The sequence below is a fragment of the Oenanthe melanoleuca genome, chromosome 9 (assembly GCF_029582105.1).
Source record: "Oenanthe melanoleuca isolate GR-GAL-2019-014 chromosome 9, OMel1.0, whole genome shotgun sequence".
Taxonomy (NCBI): Eukaryota; Metazoa; Chordata; class Aves; order Passeriformes; family Muscicapidae; genus Oenanthe; species Oenanthe melanoleuca.
Genome location: NC_079343.1, coordinates 2,601,079 through 2,617,404, shown reverse-complemented (window position 1 = coordinate 2,617,404; position 16,326 = coordinate 2,601,079). Strand labels below are relative to the sequence as shown.

Here is a 16,326-nt window from a genome sequence, read left to right as displayed (position 1 = left end):
CTGGGATTGGTTTGGCTTGCTGTCCCAGGTGTCTGTCAGTTTGATGGGAGCTTTCCCAGGCAGGCCAATGTTTCCCCTTCACCATTCACAGAACTATCTGTGCACATAAGCTCAAGCATATTCTGAAGTGGTGACAGGACTACAGAGGCCCCATCTCCTCTCCAAAATTGTCATTTAAATGTAATAACAAGGAGAAACAGGCAACCAGGACAACAAAGAGAAAGGGAAACAAATACAGATAACAGACCAAAACAGAAACCCCTGAGGAAAGCTTTTGTTTGAGTATCTGCTATGTGATTTCAAGCTTGATCAGAAACTTTCTCAATATTATCGTGAGAGGCTTCATAGAGCATCCCTTGATCTCATGTCCTTTTTCCCCAGAAGTTCTTTTGTATGTATCAAGTCTAAGTTTGGCTCTTGGATAGAGATTTGTGACTCTCCCTGAAGGGAACAGACCTTAGCTCTGGATCCAAAAGTAACAGATGCCATCAGTGTGAGTCACAACAGCCACAAAGTTTTTCACAAGCAATCATAATGCTGAACTAAAAGTCTCCCTCAGTGGAGAGGAGAATATTAATAGCTAAAAATCCAATGGCAATGTTCTCTCAAGTGTTTCACAGCAGGAATTTGCTTCAGTAGGAATTGTGGAGTTGGCCTCAGATACAAGGGAAGTCTAATTTAGAAGTCTGTTATTAAAGTTACACAGCAACACCATAGGGCACAGAATGAGATTTCATCAGTTTAATTTATATTGATTTAAGGAAACTTTGATTTGCTCCTTGCCCTCCCCATCACTCAGCTCACAAAGCAACCTGATTCTCTTACGTTCTATTTCCAGCATCTCACAGGTCATGAGCTGTTTGATTACAGAAGCTCAGAAACCCACCACCTTCAGACATCATCACTTCAGGACCAGTTAGTGTTTCAGCAGTTTGCACAGAGTACCAGAAATGCTGACAGAAGTGGAACCAAAGTGTAAGGACAGGAATATGATGAGAGCAGAGAGAAGCAGCCAGAGCAGAGGAAGGCAGTGCCAGGGAAGGAGGAGGTGGAGTATGGCTTCTTACTTTTGAGGTGTCCTTTGGGAGATGTTGCAACTGAACCCCTCCCTCTGGCTGTGTCTCCTTCTCTAGCTTCCTTTTTTGATTCCTCTCCATCCAAACATCATCGAAGCTGAAGCACTTATAGGGGGGTTTGGGTCTCTTCCTCCTCCTCTCTGGAACCTCCTTGGCTTTTTCCTCTGGAGCAGGGGAGGAGAGCCTGCGGGCTTTGCTCTCCAGGCTGGAGGCAGGGCGTGGGCAGGGTGGAACCCGGGGGGGTCTCCTTTTGCGGTGGGGATCCCATTTCTTATTTGGCCTCTTTTCAGGTGCTGTTGGACGGGGCTGTTTAGGCTCCTGTTTTACAAACTGCAGGTGAACACACAGGGTTTGGTGGTTGGAAATTTTGCTTTGCCAGAAGATGGCAAAGCTCAGTTATTCAGCAACAGAACAACTCAGAAGAAAACTCTTAGGAGCACTCCACCCTGAAGCAGGAGCTCTGCTATCCTTTGAGGGTGCAATATCCACTCCCTGTGCACAGGACAGTGCCCTGTTCACCCTCATTTTAGATGGCACATCACACTGACATCACCACCAGGATTTAGGTCACTCTGTCTGTATAATATTATTTACAAAGACAGAGGATGTCTCTGAAAATAGAAAAAATGACCTCTTGTCTGTTTCTGGTTTTCCAACTGTACTTCAGTTATACAATGTGAAAAGGCTCCATAGATGCCTGCAGGTCTGATATATTAAGCCCTGATGTGCTCTTTACACTATCCATTTTATTTGCTTGATGCTGGGCCAAGGGTACGGAATTGCACAGCTTTGCCCTTTGCTCCCATTTGAGTGCTTGCACAAAATTACAGCTTTTATACTAGAACAACTTGAAATCAAGTGTGCCCCTAAGGCAACCAGCTAGTACTCCATGTAGCATCACTGTAAGAATCAATAATATTTAAGGTGGGAGATAACAACACTGGGGAATGAGTGAACTCAGGAGTCTCATGACAAAAAAGTGCTGTTTCCTGACAATAGTGTCTGTCCAGCTTCTCACAGATCATTTGAAGAATCCAAATAAAACAACCCTCAAACCATTGCAGGCACTTCCTCTCTATTTTCAACTAACCAGCAATTCCAGGTCAATTCTTCTTTGCCCCTAGTGAGAGATGCCACAGTCTATTTTGTGCCTAACCCCATTTTACCAGACAGGAGCAATGAAAAGAACATATGAATTCCAAACATGGGACATTTTAGGACAGTTTGCTCTTGCCTGCTGAGTAACACAATTATGCAAGTAAAATCAAGCCATGAACAGATTAGGTAAACAAGTAGTGAAGGGCTTGGCAGATGGGCAAACTGGTAATGGTTCTGCCTTGCTGTTTTCAGCATAAAATCTTCATCCTGGATGAAACCTGTAGAATGTTAACCATTAGCAGGTGATGAGAGAGGGGCTGGTGTGTGCTCCAGCAGGCTCAGGTGAGTCACTTACCTGAGTGGTAGCCAGAGGTGTCCAGGGAGAGCTGATCCAGTGCAGTTTGGCACAGAACTAACAGAGATAATGCTGAAACAACTGGAAAAATACCTGGGGCTGGGGAATAAACACAAATCCCCATCCTGGAGGGCACAATGGGAAATGAGCTCAAGAGCTTCACTATTACAGACATGTTTTGCACTAATGTCTTTACTCATGTGGAACAGAAAAGGACTTTTCTTCAAATTCACCAATAAACTGAATTTTATGACCTCTTTAGGCAGCAGCATATGTAAGGAAGGCCATCCTTAGCATATAGATGATAATTATTTTGGAAAGACTTAACACTGCAAATATACTTTGCCCAATGTCTGTTCTATTTCCAGAGATGCCTGAAAATACAGTTTGCTTAAAAAATCCAGGGTGCAATTCTACTTCATTTCACAATGTCTTGAAAATTGAAATAAACAAAGCACTATCTATTTTAATAGATCAGATGTTGTGTTTGAAAGCTGGGACATTTGCATTAATTTCTAGGCTCCAGCTGCATTTGTCCAATTTCAGATATCATATTCTGCAGCCTCCAGAAGAATCAGGAAAATTAAACTGTTTTTATATGTCTTAGATACCATTTTAATTTTTTATGTTTTTTTTTTAATAATTTAATCTAGCAATCAATTTAAGTAATTATTTATTTGCTCCTAGTGGTTACATTATAGCATGTGGGCTTGCCTTTTCAAGGCTTTACACATGCCTCATCTCTACACTATTTTCTAGATGTTCTTTTGAGCTGTAATTTACAGGTCAATGATTTTATTCATCCTCTGAGAGGCTTCATCTGTTGACAGTGTATACAGCCCAAGTCTCTTGCTTTTTCCTAGGCTGCATTTTTCCTAGCCTCCTGTTTGGAATGCAGTGTCCAGTATTAAGTTTGAAGGTTAAGCTGATGCCCATGAAACAAAAGATTTTCAAGTAAAGCTAAGCACAGAAGGGAATAAAGCTAATTCTCTTCCCTTTTCCCCTCTGGAATTCTGATACTACAGCCCTCACTTCTCAAACTGCCACTCAAACACTTCTTTGGATTCCAGACAGTTTTAGAGAAAACCCCCAAGCCAATCAACCAGAACACTTTCATTTGGGAATATGTGAGGAGAGGTTGAGAGAGTTGGGTTTTTTTAAGCTGTTAAGAGGGCACTAAAGGCACTGTGATGGATCCAAGCTCTGCTCAGTGGTGCCAGACAACACCACATGACAGTGGCCAGAAACTGCAGCTTGGAAAGTTCTTGTTGGGCCTTTGGAAAAAAATTTTCTCAAGGAATATGTTTCCCAGAGCAGCAGTGAAACCTTCAGCAATGGAGACTTATCAAGACTTGGCTAGGTAAAGCCATGGTTCTGCCTATATTTGTTTGTTTATGCACAAAAAATAGGGAGTTTCTGTAAAAAAGTATGGAGAAAGGATAGGATAAGACAATCTTGGAGGGAATCTTAAAGGTTTAACATAAGCTGAGATGTGAGAGGCAAAAAGCAATAGCAGCAAAAGCTGAGAGGTTCATATGAGTTGAACACAGGCAGCTCTCAGCTGTTGTGAATTGATCAAGAAGTTCCAGATTCATGAACCCTCTGAAAATTCTTTGCTTTTGGTATGCAAAAGTTCATGCACTCTCTCAAGTGCAACATTTTGACAATCTGCTCAAAAATTTATTCTCCAATTTCTTAATGTCAAAACTCATCAGCAACAATACTGGAAAAGTAGCATGGCCAAGGCATGTTCTGGGACCTCAGTTACAGCTCAGTCTCTGTCACTCTGGGGGTTGTGCTGAGCCACTGAAAGAGATTTCTTATCTCCCAGCCACTTACTACAACTTGGGAAATCCCCTCTGGGATTAAAAACCTACTGATGGAGGAAGTCTCTGCTTTTAGAGGTCTCAGCCAATCATGAAATCCCTACTGAAGATCCAATCTGTTCCATGAGGTTCAGCCTATGCCAAGGATTTAATATGTTACCTGCATTAGAACAAAATATGACATGAAAAGGAGACCCCAAGTCTGCAGCTTGGTGGGGGTTTTTTGTCTGTTGTAGAAAAGGCAGAAAAGGACTTATAGCCCAAAAAGTAGTTAGAGTGACTGCAAAAGACTGATACTCATTGTCTGAAGAAAGTGATTTTACTTCTTAAAAAGTGATTGCTAGCCATAGGAATTGATGTATTTGTTGCCTTTCAAAGTGAGAAACTTATTTACTATATACCAATTACAAGGCTCAATTCTGCCTCAAGAGGGGTAAAACCCAGCTAAAAACTAGAGATGAATGCAGGGTGATGTCTGTACAATCTCTAATGGTGTTGTGATTGCTCCATTCCTTTGAGTTTTTGTAGCAAATCCTCCCTTTAGAAGCACACCAGTTCATATATTCTTGAGCAGAAACAATGAGTGGTGCTACCTATCTTGAACTGAGAGGAATGTTTATGCACTCATCTAACCAATGAAGAGTTTCACTGGAATTCCTAAACCATAGCAAAGCAAAAGACTGCAAATCAAACCATCCCCTGGCAGGAACTCACCTCATCTCTGAGCATGTCACCAACGGAAGAAGCTGTATTTAAGCTGATCTGGGATTGACTGCTGATGCCACTGTCATCCTTCTGGAAGTCATCCAACGAGTGTAAGAGACTTCCTCTGGGTTTCAGTGTCTTTGGTCTCTCAGGAGCAGCCTCCAGATTGCTCTCCACTCCAGAGCTGTTCCCAAGAGAGATCATGGAAGAGGCGTACACCCGCCCAGGATAGCGGAAGTTCTTGTGCTGGGAAGTGGATCGTGGACTCTGGGGTTTGGGACTCATGGGCCTACAAGGCATGTCTTTGCCATCAGAATTTGAGAGCTGGGGGCATGATGGACTTGACTGACTAAATGGCAGCTGCAAGTCAGTGGGGCTAAATGGAGATTTCATCCAGTATTCCTCTAGAGAAGTATTTAAACTGTTGCTCAGAACCTCCTGCTGCTCATCACAATCTGAACTCTGTGAGTATCTGATACCCAAGTTATGGGACTGTATTCGCCTTCTCCACATATGTGTGGGTGAAGAGACATCAACAGGCTCCACAGAGCTCTCAAAGTAGCTGGAGTCTGTTGAGGAGCCATTATCTGTTTCTGTTTTTAAAAAGGTGTGTCCATTGGAACTAGGCTGTCTCTCTCCTGGTGTTAACAGGTGGCCACTGGTTGCATTGAGACTCTCCTGTGGGGATGATAAATTTACTAAGACAGGCCTTTTTAGTCCATCTGCCTCCTTGCTTTTTAGAAAAGCTTTCCAAGCACTCTGGCGAAGTTTGGCTTTCTCCTTTTCACTTTTTGCTGATGCTTTTGAGCTTTGCTCAGTGTTTTCCTTTTCTGGACATTTGGACTCAAATAAGCTTGAGAGAGATTTGTGCGCCAAGGCCAACCTTGTCCTGAACTTCTTACCTTCGTGGTTTTTGTTTCTTTTGTGCTCATTTTCAGGGAATGATTTTCTAATCCATGCATGCTCCACAAGTTCACTGTCATTGTTTTCAGAAGAACCTGAAACCTGTCGATCTGCATCTTCCATCAGTATCCGACCAGAGCCAGAGGCCTTCCTCAGGCTCAACCTGTTAAATAATCCTGCAGGTCTCTCATAAAATAAGTCATCATCATCAGAGTACTCAGAGGTGTAGCTTTCCTTCCTGTGGAACACTAAGCCAGATGAACAGCTTCTGAAAGACAGCAAACTTGCTGTGTCTTCATCATCTTTTGCAATATCCAGTTCTTCTATCTTTGCCTTGCTGCTAAAGATACTGCTGCTTCCCTGATTTTCCAATGAGGCAGGCTTAGTTTTTCTGGAAGATGCCATTTTTGAGAATACTAAAAACCTGGAAGCTTTCCCATTATTCTCATTCTTTGTAGGCTTTTGTGCAGCTTTATGGAGACTGCTGTTACTGCCCAGGGTGTGGGATGAGTTCTCATCCAGCTCCTCGCTGTTAGTGCTGCAGGTACTCACATTATCCAGGCCCAGCGTGAAGGTGCTGTGGGGCTCCCTGCTCAGAGACTCATCAAAGACATCAGACACATCCAGACTGAGTGCACTGGCTTTGCTGGGGCTAGAGGTGTCTTCTGCAGGAGAGCCCTCCTTTCCTCCCCTAGGAGAGGGTTCTTCACAAACACCTGTTTCTTCCTTTGAGCCACTACAGCTTTCCTTCCCTTGCCTGCCTACTGCTTGTCCAGAGACAATGCTGGGCCCTTGAAGGCTGACACCAGCACCATCTCCCTGACACAAACTTCTTACTCTCCTGCTCATTTCCAGTGTCACTGCACCAGTCACCAGTGTCCCTGTTTTGCAGGGCTCTTCCTCAGAGACCTTCACACTGCTTCCACTGGGGGATTTTATAAGTGATTTTTCACATGAGTCTGTCTGACTTTCTGCAATAATTGTATCACTGCCTAGTGGTACAGCAACATTCCTGAATTCCACTTTTGCACTTGCTACTGCAGAATTACTACAGGTGAACCCAAAGGATGAAACTGCTTCTGTTTTCTCTCTTTTCTGTTCTGAAATTTCTGGTTTTACTTCAGCTGTATCCCTACCAGAGAGTACCTCTGCAGTGCCAGGAATGGGATGGGTGGCCAGAATTCGTTCTTCACAGTGACAGCTTTCACTCAGAACTCTCTCTGGCTCACCATGAGCTTCACTGATAGTATGAAGAGACATCAAATCCTTGCTCACTACATTTCCCAATGTCCCAGCTACCACTTCAGTAGGAAGGTTATCATTCAGTGTTTCAGACTGTAATCCTCTCTCCTCTACAGAGACTATAATTAGGGCAGGCTTTAATTCTGGAATAGTCTTTAAATCCCCTTCCTGCCTTATATAATCTGATATGGAAGTCCTTTCAACAGCAAAGACACCCTCCTCATTCTCTCCTTTATGAGTAGGATGTTCACTTGTTCCTAGTTCTGAGTGGCTCCTTAAGGCACCAGTTTTGCAACTTGTATTTTGCTGCACGGACTCTCCACGCTCTGCCCCTCTGTCACTGCCATCTGCTTGTGTTGCAGTTTCCAGGATTTTCCAACCAAAGCCAAGATTAGAAGAATCATCTGCCCATCTTTCTCCTCCCACAATCTCCGTATCTGACAGTTCAGATTCAAGGCCATTCTCCTTCAAATGTTTGTGCTGTATTCCACTATTGGAAACACAGCTTAAAGAACAATCACAGTCTCTGCTTTCCACAACAGCAGGAACACTTGCTTGAGAAGCTGCAGGGTTTTTAGTGTCACTAGTGTCCAATCCAACATCAGTATTACATAGGAATCTGCTTGCTTCCAGATCTCTTTCAGCTTTGTACTCATTGCTTTGCATAAGTTCCTTGGTGTTTATGATCACGGGATCACAATCCAGGGAAGAGGATGTCTCCTTTGGGTTTGGACTTCCCTCAGAAGCATCATTCCATGTTAAGCTGTCAGCACAAGTACCAGCTGGCTCTGGGCTAAGGCCACATGTCTCTGATTTAGAGTGCAAATAACAATCAATGCCCTGGGGAGAGGCTGCAGGTTGAGAAACCTTTGAGTCTGTGTCAGTATCAAGAAGAGATCCAATTTTTATGCCAAATTGGCCTTCTATTTCTATAGCCTTTTCAGGGTTTACAGTTACCCTTCCAAAGTTTTTCCAGGTGTATTCAAAATCCAGCTCTTGAAGATTTACTCTGGAACATGACCATCTAAATTTGTCTGTTGGGTGAATACAGCTCCCCACACATTCTGTCTCACTTTGAGCACTGATATTGTCAGGCACACTGTGCCATGTTTTACTTTCTGCAATCTCTGACCTTGTGTGTGGTAGCCAAGATTTTGGGTTGAAGCAGATCTGGTGGAAGAGTGAATCTGATGCCAACATGGTCTCTGTACTTCCATGTTTTCTCCTTTTACCTGTGGTGTCCTCACTGTCAGCTGAATTCCTCCTGCTGCATTTTATACTGGACATAGACTCTAATTCACACTTACAGTCAGATGTCTCAGTGTCACTTTTACAGCTGGGTCCATTTGTTTCAAAATAAAGATTAGGCAAACTATAGCTCGGTGCTGCATCTGACCTGAAGGAAAACTGCTGTACCTCAGGGAAAATCAAACAGCTTTCTGAGTTTGCTTTGAAACAAGCAATGCTAAATACTGCAGGATGTTCCCTCAGTCTTGGAGCATTGTTTTCTGTAAGCACTGAGTTGGTACAGGACTGCACTTCACTTTCTAACTCTGCCTGACTCTGCAGTGCTGTCACAGACTGTCTCTTGGTCTGTGATAAAATGCTCTCTTCATAGCCTTGCCTCTCTGTTGTGGAAATATCACTAGATAACCTTAGCTCTTCATCACGAAATTCTTCACCCTCTAACTCTACAAACTGTAGGCAAAATTCAGTTTTGCTTGGTGCTTCTTTTATTTTGGAGGACAATTCTAGCTGTAGGTGCTGGGTGAACTCTGGTTGCCTGGAGCACTTCAGTCCATGGAAGGTTTCTGCCTTTTCTTTGGGAAGATTACAGCATAGAGAGTTTTTTTCAGTAAACAGGCAGTTTGAATCTGAGCAAGCATTCCCAGTGATGTCGCTGGAAAGGGATTCTGTGTCTGATGCACTCTCATAAGGCTCAGTTTTCACATCTGACAAAGATCCACTCTGATGTGACACGGTTTCAAAATAATCTTCATCTGTTTCTTGGCTGGATCCACGTACCTCCAGCTCGGTTGTGCTTGGGGTAGAATTCAGATCCTCTTCAAACTCTCCTTCACTGATGTAGTTTTCAGCTGGCTCTGGGGTCTGTGAATAAACAAAAAAGAATTATTGAGCAATGATACCCCACAGCAGCAGGGTAACATGAATTATTATTAGAAAAGGGACTCCAGAACACAATTAATTCAATAATACTGATGTCTTTGAAAGTTATACTTGATGTCTTATTTCTTGATGGTCCTAAGGTCTTTCTATTTATTGAATTTTTTTTTATTAATGTTTCTTAATTAACCTTTTTTTCATTTTCATATATAACTATGTAGGGGCCAAAATTTTATTCTTGTTGATGCATAGAAACATTGGCCATATCTTTCATAGTCCATTACCAAAACACTTTCCACATTCAAATCCATCCAATGGAAATCATCCCTTGCCAGTAGATCTAGAAACTCCAATGAACACATCTTCAAATCTGAGGTTCATGTGAAAAACCTGGGAAGTAATTATTAGTGTCTGCATTATAGAAATGTGGCAGAATAACTGCACTTGAGTATCCAGATATTACCCATACCAAAACTTGGACCAAAGGTGAAAAAGGTCTTAAATCTCATTTTCCAGAAAGTTTATCCCAGGAGCACTACATGGGTCAGTCATCAGAGCACATCCAAATAATTGGCTCTGAGCAGAAGGATTAAAACCATACTGTCAGTACTAGGAAATGTTTTTGTCACAGACAGCTAACCCTGGGAGAGCCTCAGTCTTCTTTTCTTCAACAGAAGTCTGGACATTTCTCAACTTTGAAGCAGAAAATGAAGTCACAGCAAAGTGACTTCAAATTTTCCTGAGGTAAAAATAGTACTAGCTGTCTGTCAGCTTCAGGTTCAGCTATTGTCAGAAGTTCTACAGATGCACCCAGCTGAGATACTTGGCTGATTTCAGCTTCAGTCTGTTCATATGTAGAATGAGATGCCACATAAATATAAATGGCAGCCTTTAACCCTAATGCTGGATCCCTCTTTACTCAGGTTTTGGTGACAGTCCTCACAAGAATGATCAGCATATTTTAAAATCTGAAAACTGAGAAAACAAATAATGAAAGATTTTCCTGAAAAGAAAAGAAATAAAAAAGGCAAAGCAAAGCAAACCAAACCAAACAAAAGCCAAAAAACACCACAAGTGAATGGCATCCATCAAACTAGAACACAAGACCCTTTAGCCTGAGTTGCACATCATATTCAAATTCTGTACTTTGTCACAGAGGAAGTGTGAGTCCTCATATGAGAAGACAAACTGCAAATCACATCAAAGGACATGTCACAGGGTTTCTGATTTTAGACTCCAAAATATAGCATGTAAATTGGAAAAGGAAAGACACAAGAGTTATTTACAAATGAGAATTTCTCAAGAAGAAGACTGGTAATTTCTCTTGGCAGAAGAAGGAAAATGCAAATTGAATGGAGGAGGCAAGGGGGAGAATTCAGTACTTCAAAACAAGTCCAAAAATCACTTCTGAACCTGATCAGGTTGCAGTGCAGTGGCAGCAGGAGCCACATGAGCAGCAGAGCAATGTGTCCTTTACTGTGAGCAGTCAGTGACACACGTGATTGAGGTCCCCCAATAATGGCAAATCCCATTAGGAGTGGCCAGCACAGAGCACATTTCAGTGTGAGCAGCTGGCTCTCACAGCAGCACAGCAGCAGCTGCTCAGCACTGCCAGCTCTGCCTCCCCAGCACTGCTGAACACAAACTTACAGATGGCAAGAAACTAAGATAAAAACTATTCAGGCAAATAGGAGCAAAGTAATGAACATGCCCAACTGTCTACAAGGATAATTATGAATTATATTGCAAAAAAGAATTAGGGCAGAAATCTCTTATGTTCCACCCATAAATCCAAACTTAGGATATTCATGCTGTGACCCTTCCCAAATTCATTATTTTTAATGGGTGTTATACAAAATTATGCATTTAAAGCAGAAGCAGAGGCCACACAACTGCTTCCACAACTTGTGGCAAATAAGGACACAACTTCTAGGTAAGAAGGGCAGCAATTACTGCCAACCACCAGTCTTGCCCTGGGCCAGGACTGAACACAAGCCCCAGTGGTGCTGAGGATGAGAACCAGTGCCAGGATGAGCCTGGCAGGCCAAGCTTACCAGATGCAGGGATGCAGCTCCTCTGAGGAGAGACAGCTTGTGGAAATTTGTTTCCACCAAATCTAACCAAGTCCTCTGCCTAAGAGGAAGGCTTAGAGCTCACCTGTGGTAAATCTGATGTTCATGAGCTCACTGAACTTCCCCTAATGCCAAGAGAAGAAATCCTAACAGGACAATGAGCTGCATTCTGTGCCTTCTGCAGGTCTCTCAGTGTCTGTGGGAGGCACAGACTTTGCTCTGACCATGTGCTCTGTCACATGTGGTTTAGTTTTCTCCCAACTTGTAGTGTGTGTATTTTTGTTAGGGTTTCTGGGACTACATCTCATGGTGTTTTAATGGGTTTTTTTTCTGTAGAAATTGAGTCTAAAGGACTCAAACAGAGCAGAAGGGAAGGTTTATAATGGGCTCTGACCTTGACCTGTTCTCCCAACACTATCACAGGCTTGAGAACTGAGTATTTGTGCAGCAATGATTCTCAGCAGTGCTGCCCATTAGATAGCAGCCCTTGTGCTTTTAATTTCCTTGAGATTACTCTGAGAATTTCAAAAGACAAATTATGGCTCTTTCCTGGGAAGAATTCTTGAGAAAACCCTCAGCACCCACAGATAGGGTTGCTTGTTTACACATCTCTTCAATCTCAGAACAGATAAACATTTGGAAGACAAGAGCCTGGAATAAATGTGAAAAATAAGTACCAAAATAAGGCTTTAGACTTCACAAACAATACACAAAACACAGCAAAACTCCCCTGACTGCTTTTCTCTTGCATCTCTCTTACCAACTCTGAAATGTGCCAAGAAAATAGGATGAAATTGAAGTTACTGATCTGTAGCCATATATAGTCATCTCAAACTAAAGTCAGCAGAAAAATAAACCTTGTGACTTTGATGTGTGAACTGAAGACCTTTATCTCCACAGAATAAAATACCTCCCATCCAGGTTGCCCTCATATGTGACATTTGCTCCTATGGGCTAAGTCACTCCTGAACTCTGAACATTTTTCATTTGGTGGGAAAGTCAGGTATCATTTTTCTCTAAATCAGATTTGATATTTGAATAATTTTTTCACACAATATTATATTGCAGCAATAGTGAGTTTCTCAGATACTGTGTCTCCCTAATTTTCTCTGCCTGACACTTGGCAGGAGAGGTTAAACAGACAATCATATTACTTCAGCCAGTCTTTCAGTGAAGGATTTTATCCTTAAATTTCACAACCACAAAAAGAATCTAACCATTTAGATGGCTTTTGCTTTACTCTGGATGAAAGTTCCTGAAGCAGGTCTGACTAGCTTTCCCACTAACTTGGACCTGACTCTAGTTATCACATTTCCAGCTCAATGAACATCAGAACAGTTTTCCCTGAAGTCAAGACAATATGAAAGCATTTTCAGTTGATATTTCAAAGGATGCAGACAATTGTTTTCTCCACAGGTGATGGTAACAACTCTTGAGTTGCTATCAATACACATTTTATAAATCTTTGTTCACACCTTGTTTGACTGAAAGGCACAGCCCAATGTCTTTGATCTACAATGGGATGAGACTAAAATGCAGTTGCCATTAACAGGTGAGAACAAGCCAGCTGTCCCCTGTGCTCAGTGCCTGCCCATCAGGGAAAGGAAATGTGCAATTCCCAGGGCAGGGATGAGGGAATCATTTACAGGAGGTCTCATCCTGCAGAATGCTGTGTGCTCTGAATTCTGCCACTTAAAAAGCAGGGAAGGAAAGAAAGATAGACAAAACTAGTGAATGCAAGTATCCCCTTCACTGCAATATAAGATTGCTAACACAGCTGCTTCAGGTTTCAGCTGTAATGTTGTCTAGGGTCACCTGTACTGGTTTGTGTCCTGTGTGTCTGAAAAATGAGCTGAATGGAATTATTAAATGACTGAGTCTTTGGGACTCCTCCTTGGCTTCCCAGGGATCCTGACTCAGTATCAAATTCTGAACTTTTAATGACAGCTGAACAGTTAATATTCAAACATGGTAGCATGGAACTCATTCAGCCTCTGTGTAATGAGAGCTGTGAAAAACTGAGATTTTTCTACAACTGTGTAGGGACTTAGGTGGCCTTGGGGTTTGAAAAATCATGGTCATGGAAGAGTTGTTGTCATTATGGATATCCTGAGCTGAGAGCACAGAGGGAAGAACAATGGTATGTTCAGTACCAGGACAGAAACAGAAATACCCAGTTTCTCCTTTTTGTGGCTTTGATACACCTTTGTTCTGAAAGGGTCAGTCTTGGAGAGAGAAGGATGAGTCTGGCCTCAGGGCCTTGGTCCCTCCAGCTGGGCTGGCAAAGGCTGCCCAAGGTAATGTTACTTCTAGAATGCTTCTTGGATGTTTGCCAGGCTGGAAAGACCTCAAGAGATCTAAGATGACCAAGCCTTTCCAGAAGAACAGCCAAAGAAATGGCTTTTCATGAACTAAACCACGTCCTTGGATTTAAAGGAAACATGGCACAAAAAGTGTTCCCTTCACACGAGGTTTTGTCACAGAGGTCAGAAGTGGCTCCTGCCAATGATGGAGCCCAAGGAACCAGTCACCACAGAGCTTTAAAAAAAAGCTCTTTACACATATTTGGGGAAGAGATACAGACCCAGAATTAATGGTCTCAACTCACCTACACTTGTCCACACTTGAGTAAATGCAAAGCTTGTCTAGAAATCCTTAAAGCAAATTGGATGCCAGTCAGGAGTTGGATTATACATGATATAAAGAGATACAAGCCTACCTCAGAGGAACTTTGTGTGGCAAATGAATTTGTGTGTAAAGATTTATTCTGTGAAGAGAAAACAAAATTCTTTGGGAGAGCCCTCCCACATGCCCAGTATTGTGTTTTTCAGGGTTCACATAACACAGGAGCACAGAACTTGAGGAAGGTTCTTAAATTAACAATGACACAACCACCCCTCAAAAATCTGCCTCTGGGGAAGGACTTCAGGCTCAAGGTGACAGAGCAGGGTACAGTGCAGTAGCTGCAGCCCACCCCAAACCCCTCTGCCCTGATCAAATGTGGCTGGAAAAAACAACCCAGCAGAGATTCAAATTAGAAACTATACTGAAAACATCATGACAAATAACCACAGAAGGTCCCTGAGACTTCAAGTTATCTTCCTGATCAAATCCAGATACCCAAGCTCTTTTGAAAATAGCCTTTATTTACTACTGCCTTGTAAAAACAAACCTTGTTACACTTAATTAGAAGTAGATTGAAAGACATTAACTTCTGACAGGATTTTTATTTCATAGTCAGCAGAATTTTTTTAGTCCACAGAATTTTTGAGTCAGCAGATTTTTTTCTGAGCTGCCTGCCATTTAGGTGGATATTACAGGTACTACAGATGTTTATAAAGAGCAAACCAGCATGAAGAAGAGCAGATGCAGCACTGTGCCTTGATGAGGACTGCTGAGCAGGGATGCTATTGTCAGCAGAAGTTCTGAACCTTCAGACTGATTCTGCTCTGTGCATAAATGGCAATTCAACAGGCACTCTGACAGGCACCAGAAATGAAACCCTCTGCAGGTACTGGGGAAAGTGCTCTATAACCACTGAATGATGACATTTTCCTTGCAAAATATATTCAGTTTTTGATGCAGGATACAAAAATTTGCATCTTAACTGCACAAGAGGAAACAAAATTCACAGATGGATGAGAAAAGCCATTTCCCAGGAGGTTCTTGCTCCAGTGCAGATATGTATAGGCATCCAAAAGTAATTTTGGCACTAAGCAGTTTGGTGACACAGATGTTTTGTTAATCATCTATCCACAGCAGTAGCACTGTTTGCCGGGCTCTCAATCTAAAGTGGCAACATTTTTGTATACAGAATCACTCATATATGAAACCACTAAAACAACATATCTCCCTTTTCCACAAAAGATGGATATTTCATTGTTCCCAAAAGGTGCAGTTAATTTTCACTTGAAAATCTCTCAAAGCCAGTTGTGTTGATTTGTGAGAACTTGCACTATGCTAATGACTCCTGGCATAAGGAAACAACACATGCATATTCACTGCATGTCCTGCTCTAGTGATATTTAGTGCCTTCACTGGAAAGCCTCCAAATGGTTAAGCAAGCCCAAAATCAGCAGGACTAGGTGAGCAAGGCTCTGGCAGCCACCATCACTCGAGGTGGTGGTGCCAGGTGAAGGCAGGAGGGAGGAGCTGGAACCAAAGGCAAAACAAGGCACAGAATCAGTGAAATATCTGAACATCCTAACAGCCCATAACTCCCAAAACTTCAGTGTGTTCCCCCCACTCACCACCAGCTTGAATGCTCTGTTTCTACTCAGAGCCCTGATTAACCTGGCCCCAGGGGTCACCTGGGCCCCCATCATGGTCTTGTTGTAGGACACTTCACCAATGCAGGACTGCAGGAACAGACAAATACCACGGGCACTGGGTCTGCTCCACTCCACAGCTTCTCCAATTCTGCTCAAAATTGTATCTCCCCTTTGACACCGACCCCCCTGCTGCCACACAGGGCTCAGCAGAGATGCTGGCCCAGGTGTGGGGATCCCAGAGTGTGGGATCTGGGAGCCATCTAGAGGTGCAGAAGTGCCTGGCCAGAGCACTTTGCACAGATACACACTGCCTTTAATAAACACAGGCTGCACTGCAGTGCCTCATCAGCAAATCCCTCAGCTCCAGCTCCAGCCAGGTAGCACTGCCCAGCAGAGGAAGAGGTGAGGAGGCTTTCCTGTGTTAAGCAGAAGATAAGTGTGCAAGATAGGTTATTTGTACAAAATGATTGTACAACACTGGTTCCTGGCTCTCTGTGTCTTGTACCTCTGGGTTATTTCTTCCACTAAGCTTTACAAGCTGCAGTTTGCATCAGAAATTCTGGTTTTTTTTTCATCAGTGCAGCAATATGAGATGTAACTATCATGAAAATATTTGTAGGTTTATTTTCACAAACTGACAACTGATCTGTACCA

At 42.6% G+C, this 16,326-nt stretch overlaps 1 protein-coding gene across 1 annotated transcript in view; it reads right to left on the bottom strand.

Moving 5' to 3' along the window:
* The window catches only part of ARHGEF4 (Rho guanine nucleotide exchange factor 4), a 169,875-nt gene that overhangs the window by 112,175 nt on the left and 41,374 nt on the right, over window positions 1-16,326 (bottom strand). The window contains exons 2-3 of the mRNA XM_056499206.1: window positions 5,070-9,314; window positions 1,068-1,406 (exon numbers count right to left, since the gene is read on the bottom strand). Coding sequence (XP_056355181.1) covers window positions 1,068-1,406; window positions 5,070-9,314 — 4,584 coding nt within the window. The remainder of the gene's footprint in view (window positions 1-1,067; window positions 1,407-5,069; window positions 9,315-16,326) is intronic.